This window comes from Apium graveolens, chromosome 7, assembly GCF_009905375.1.
Source record: "Apium graveolens cultivar Ventura chromosome 7, ASM990537v1, whole genome shotgun sequence".
Lineage (NCBI taxonomy): Eukaryota > Viridiplantae > Streptophyta > Magnoliopsida > Apiales > Apiaceae > Apium > Apium graveolens.
The window spans coordinates 10,741,381-10,748,477 of NC_133653.1; the positions used below are offsets into that span (position 1 = coordinate 10,741,381).

The 7,097-nt window shown below is 31.9% G+C and overlaps 1 protein-coding gene across 1 annotated transcript; it reads right to left on the bottom strand.

Annotated features, from left to right (window-relative positions):
- Positions 1–905: 905 nt before the first annotated feature.
- On the bottom strand, positions 906–4,944 carry LOC141675310 (vacuolar protein sorting-associated protein 32 homolog 1-like). The gene is made up of 8 exons (XM_074482028.1): positions 4,744–4,944; positions 4,478–4,601; positions 3,837–3,936; positions 3,453–3,538; positions 3,244–3,335; positions 2,209–2,323; positions 1,936–2,131; positions 906–1,108 (listed from the first exon to the last, which is right to left on the bottom strand). The coding sequence occupies exons 2-7, from the start codon at positions 4,547–4,549 to the stop codon at positions 1,940–1,942; spliced, it is 657 nt and encodes a 218-aa protein (XP_074338129.1). The 5' UTR covers positions 4,550–4,601; positions 4,744–4,944; the 3' UTR covers positions 906–1,108; positions 1,936–1,939.
- Between the last annotated feature and the right edge of the window lie 2,153 nt (positions 4,945–7,097).

Consider the following 7,097-nt stretch of genomic DNA (forward strand, 5'->3'; position numbering starts at 1 on the left):
CAGCATACAAATCCAAACCAATTGCCTTGAGGTTCTCAGAAATTGCCTTATGTGGGGTTTATATAAACCATCATGGGAAATTGAAGATCTTTTTACATGTATAGACTTGCAAATCTTCCTTTCAGAATTGAATATCAGTAGAATTTACTGATATAAACACTTAAAATGTGTTGGACACTGCTGCAGTTCTCATCTATATTTATACATTGGACTGGGATATTCATGACTTTGTGTTGGGATATTCAAGACTTGCATACTCCATATCATTTCTTTTACAAAATAAGAAATTATATACAGTGACATTTGTCTGATATCATTTCTTCTGGGGGGAAATAGTAAAACACAACCAATCGTTTTCACTGGTTCATTACACTTTCCTAATTAAAATTTGGGACTTGTCCTGTCCTACATTATTATGCCCCTACAGATGCATTTGAACAAAGGCCATGCCAAGGGAAATATTCTGCTTGCTAATGCTATTTGCTTAAAGTCAGTGTACTTTGTTAATGACTGCTTCCATCCTACCAAAGGAAAGCGATATGAAACAGAACAAATAGCTGTTCTGTTTAAGGTTTCAGTAACATGCCTACAGAAAATGTAAAGGAGCAAACAGTTTCTCGGAATGAACATGACAATTAGGTTTGTATTTGCACATGTACTAGAGTATGATTGACCTGCTCTGTTTATCTATTCGCGTTAAACTTCCTATGCATGTTTATTTCAAACTAGAAACACTAATCTAATTACCAGAGACCTAGGAAATGAAATATATAATATAGTCAACTTGATGGCTAGTCTGCTATAGTGATTTGTAATTTATAGGTTGATTCAAACTTTCGATGTCAACTCCAATATTATATTCACCGGATCTTAAACAGTTGGAAAATTAAGAAATAAAGCCAATATATCAAAAGTGATATTAAATTGAAAAACCAACAATCGGATAGAAAACCGGATTCAAGATGGAATATATTTTCCCTTGAAATTACAGTCTATACATCGTTCTCTTACCAGCAATTGCTCATTAAGAAAATGAAACTTTGGGAACTCCATATTAGATTACATTCAATCTTTAATTCTTTACAAGATTTCTCCTTGATCATTGCAACTGCAAAATCAACAATGGAATGTCACGTAAGACCATAATCGAGGAAAATAATCTTCGCAGATAATAGAATGTTTACTAGATCAACTGTGATTGTAGTTAGTATAAAATACCATTATATAAGTCTAAACTTCCAAGCATATAAGCCTCTGCTTGTTCTAAAAAAAACAACATTCACCAGAAGATAATTTTTTTTATAAATAATTCTTTACCACGGTTACTTTTTCTTGTAGTTGCTTTTAACAGAGATATTTAATTCAAATAATCTATGAACTATACAAGAAAAATCACAATTTTTAATGAAAGAAAAAAAAACCCAGTATGAAATCAGTCTAAGGTTCAGAAATGCCCGTCAAGACCACTCAAATATCATATATATCATGTGATCAAAAGATATCTCCAAAAATTGGCATAGATAAATCCACAAGTTAAACAATTCCAGTTCTCCAATTAAACAAGATTAAAACAATTTGTTTCATGGTGCTCCTCTCACTTGTTAAAGCTTATGTCACACTAGCTCAAAACATCATAAAGCCATTGAGGCCATACATAGATTTCCTTAAAACAAGTTCATCGTTCTCTTTAGGTTCAAATCCTTTAGAAGCTTGAAATATACAGGTTAGTTGTATACACAAAATATGTTAATTCATAAATTTATTACTATTAACAATTTCTTACGCAATAAACTCTTAACCCATATATGAATATAACACAACAAATGTAATTGTGATATGGTGCAATAACAGCTTACCAAAATTTCTACTCAGTTTAGTTGGCACTTAAGAAAAATATATTGTCCTGTTAAATCATAGAATGAAAAAGGAGATTACCATTTTACAATGCCATTTCTGCCTGCAATGCAGCAAGTTCATCATCCTCAGCTGTGTTATGTTGACGAGCTGGACGTACTTGTTGCCTTCCCGCAGGAATAGGCACGGAAGTAGTAGGGGCAGTTGTGCCTGGCTGAAGAAGCTGTTCCTCCAACTCAGCTCCTTCTAGCTCTTCAAGTTCTGCTTCTAACTCATCCTGCAACGATGAACTTGTAAATTAAGATACGTCTTTGAAAATGTATTCCATAATAATAAAAAAACTAAAGCACTTACTTCATCATAATCTGCTGCTGCGCCAATAGGTGCTGACAGTGCATCTTGAATTTGTTTCATGTTCTCCGTCTGTTCATTGATCTCATCCATTGTTTTGTCAACATCATCAATATTCCTGAAAATAAAATACCAATACAAGTATAAGAGGACAGTTATCCAAATAATTTGTTGTTAGTATCATTAAAAGAAAAAATAAAAGAAAGTGCTCAACTATGTGAATACTACCCACTACAATCAGAACTCCATGTATAAATTTTTAAATTTTAATGCTTGTAGAGTAATAGTCATCCAAGAGTGATGCCGTGATGGTGTACATAAAGTCTTGCAGTTAGCAAGGGAGTAAGTACTTTGCAAGTTATGCTGCAGTGCAGTATAAGGATATTTATATCTTATAACCCCGCAAATATATTCCCTGTCTAACCGTATAATCATTCATAATATCCTAATTTCTAAAAATGGAAACAGCCATAGTGGAGGAGCGTTGATTTAGGTGCTGCGAGACTTGGACAATATAGTGATAAATGGGGATGTAACAATTGTCAAGTAGGAAGAAGACTATTGATGCTAGGGAGAGAAGAACTACAATATAACCGATTAAATTTCATATAACCTAATTCGAAGACAAAAGCGTGTAATAATAAAGGTATTTACTACTCCTAGCCATTTACTTTATTTATGAAAAAACTTATACACATTGAAGTGATGCAAAGTGGACCAATATATGAAATTAATTTTTATATCTTGTCTTCTGTGAACTATTAAATTAGATGAATAGATAGGCAAGTACCCCAAGCGTCAAAAACTATTGATATTTTATATGTCTATAAAAATATGAACAATTAGAAAAACGAAGGGTTGTGCAGAATTACAAATAACATTGCATAATTCTCGACTTGGAAAGGATGGATGTAATCAGTCTTCCATTTACGTTTAAAGCGATATAATCAAACAGCACTATGACTATGTTCAATACTTTAACTGCAGGAGTAGGACAAAATGAACAGTGTAGGAAGTTAAGAGTAAACTTGAACTTACGTTGCCTTTTGCATGGCCTTCATAGCAGCTGCTCCGGTCCTTAAAGCATCAACAGTTTCAGTTGTAGCTTTGGCACCTTCTAGCATAATCATCTGACACCAATGTTTAATTATCATGATTCAATATTTTTAACAAGTTTAATCTAGTTAAAGACACAAGTAACTCGTGATCCATTAGCTTAGCATATATCTTCGCATAAAGATGATCACCTGATCATGTATACGTAATTGAAAGTTCCCGAGCTGCTCTACTTGTTGTTCATAAAGCCTCTTCCTCTTTAAACACTGTATTGCCGCTGTACACAAACAATAAGGCATAATTTTGATTCAGATTTAAAAAAAAATATATTAAAAAATCAAATTTGTTAAATTTCAACGTACAACTTCTTAATTTTAAACACAGTGTAACTTAAAAATAGCAATGTACAGAGATTTCCAAAGTCAAACAAAATTTGTGGTTTAAGAAGCCGGATAATGGACCTTATTACAACATATATCCAAGTAAACACAAACAAAAGAAAAGAAAAAGGAAACATGTAATCATAAGAAAATCATTTAAATTGCATTCAAAACGACAAAGCTACTATTCTATACCTCTTTTGTTTTTAGCTCGCGTAAACTCTTTGGCTTTTTCAACCTCCGCCGCAGCCTTTTTCAGCAGAACCTTCTCTTTTTTCTCGAGCATCTCGAGTGTCTAAAAACAGATTAAAACAACACTTGGCAAATCCTCAAAAACGAAACACACACACATCCATAATCAGCTTATCCAAAATAAATCACAGTGCCAAATTCAAGCAATATCCACGCGAAAACACGATTAAAACCGCAATTATAACAAACTAGTCATCATATAATCACAGCGCCAGATTCAAGTAATGTTTGCTCAAAGCACGATCAAAACCGCAATTATATCAAACAAGTCATCAGATTATTCACAACACCAAATTCAAGTAATATCCCCTCGAAAACACAATCAAAACCGCTATAATAGCAAACAACTCATCATATCACCGTGCCAAATTCAAGTAATATCCACTCGAAAACACGATCAAAACCGCAAATAAAACAAACAAGTCATCATATTAATCACAGCTCCAAATTCAAATAATATCCACTACAAACAGAATCAAAACTACAATTAAAACAAACAAGTCATCATATTAACCACAGTGCCAATAAAAAGTACTATCTACTCCAAAACACGATCAAAACCGCAATTTAATCAAACACGATACCTCATTTAACTTATCAAGTGTGGCAACAGCATTCTCCTCCTGCTTAGGCTTTCCGAAAATTCGAGTAAACATCGTAAATTAAACTCGCAATTAACTCCAAAAAAATCAAAAAAATCGACACAGTCTGCAAAATTACACACGCATGTATAGAGTTATAAGCGATCTAGTATCACAAATTACATGTTCATAACAAGAGATCTATTATAAAAACCTATAATTACACGAGCATATATGTATGAATAACAGAACGAAATTTAAATGATTACCTGTACGCTGAAATAAACAGAATGAATGAAAATAAAGGTGAATTAATGAATATATGTATGGATTAATTGTAGATTTAATTTAAAAGATTATGAATTTGTATCGGATTCGATAGAGAAAGAGGGTGAGAAAAAGGTCGACGGAGAGGAGACTTGTGAATTGTAGCTTCGAGGATTGCTCAAGACTTTCGACTTGTGTAAGTAATGAAATTATTTATGACAAGGCTATTTTGTATTCTTAAAAAAAAATCCATTATCGTGATTTTTTAATAAATAGATATACTTTTTTGGTAATTTATGGAATAAAATTTACTAATTCTTATATGACTTTATTGCACTTTGTTGCCTTAAACATTAAATATTTTGCACAAAAAATAACTAAATTTTTATTTGTATTATGGTGGGCTAATTGTTAAATTTCTCATCGTTTTGGTGATTTCGCTTCTATTCCCTTAATTGTCTCGTTAGATGTAACAAAATTGTGTTTTCTTAATTAATAGATTTCAGAAAAATCCCCTAACAATTGTAAATTCTCCTGAAGTAGGGTTCTTGTGGATCAAATACGATTTGGTGATGTTATTGATTTCAGATTTTGACGATTCTATAATCAAATCGAATCTCTAGCCATATTTTATCTATCATTTTTATCAAAAACACCAAAAGATAACGAGCTCAAATTTTCCGATTTGGCTCACTATACTTTGGTCGGATTTTGAACGAAATACACTCAAGACCCATAAATAACAAACACAAACACATGTCTCTCCCGCTTCTCTTTTCTCTATTCATCTCTTTTTCTCACTCCTTTTGTTATCCAAAAAATTGCAGAATTTGACCGAGTATTATCACTGCCGACCACGAGTCTCGATAGTACTATCCTTTTCCGGTCATTTCCAGTTCACACCGTATACACCAACATAACCGATACACATCCCCACTGTATCACTATCTTCAATTCCACCATTTCATTATAAACACAAAAATACTCAATTTCATACATTAACTCTAAATTTTAATTTTTGGGAAACTTGTACTACCCTCTTTCGGTCATTTCCGGTTCACCCCATATACACCAACATAACTGGTATCACGTCTTCAATCTGTTACCATCTTCAATTTCACCATTTCATTATAAACGCAAAAATACTCAATTTTTATACATTAACTCTAATTTTATTTTTGGAAAAACTTGTACTTTCCTTATTTATCATTAATTATAATATAAATATTCATAAAATACAAATAACAGTTATATTTAATGAGGAATCTAAGGGGAGAATCGTGGATCCATCACATTGCTGAGAAATTAAACAATTAAATATTATTTTGGCACAAGTAACGATTTAACCATTTTGTGATTTTTTTTAATTAAAGTTCAAGTTAACATACCGAATGTTATTGTAAATATTTAAACTAATATATATTATAACATATGATCACCTATTTCTTGATATTCTTTGATTTAACTTATGCATTATTTATTACAAATATGTGTTCATATGTGACCTTTTATAGCGGTCTTGTAACATTTTTTTTATTTTCCGAAATATATAAATAAATTACGACATTTCTAATATTAGTTTAGGTTTTATTTAGATTTCCCATTTGGTCCTAGTCATTCATTCAAATTACAAATGAATATAACAAAGATGATTGTATGATAATTTTATTATTGTAATATTATTTCAAATGATATTACAAACAGAACTGGTTCCTGCCACGAAAAAAATAACACTATTAAACTAAGTTTTATTTATATTCAATTTAATTGGTCAACTGATTTTAGTCTTGTAAACTACTCCCTCCGTCCTTTTGATTTGTTATCAAAAGGATCGGGAGGACAAGACACGAAATAAAGATTGCAAGTATAATAGATAAGAAAGACAAGTGGGTTATATTAAACTACTACTGGATTGTGATTAAAAGAGGGAGGGAAATGTGATTGTAAGTCTCGCCCATATTATATTTTGGATTACACTTTTTGGCTCCACGTCACTATTATAAGTACAACACAGTACATACACTTTTCATCAATCTACACTAACATCCCTTTATAAAAAAAATATGTAAGTCCCTGTTTAAACTTTACAGAAGCTTAAAGCTGTTGGTGAAGCAGACAACAAAAATGGCAAAAAATGTACTTCCGAATTTAAATATTACTTCTCCAACCTCCCTCGAGTTGAAACTTCAGCCTCCCATGTTGGCACTACAAGGCGGAAGAGATTAAAAAATCAGAGAAGAAACATATTAGCTATATATTATCGTTAAACTACAACAACAACAAACTCAAACGTGGTATGATCAACAAACTTTGTATTGACTATGGGGTAAGTAGAGTAACAATAGGAAAAATATGG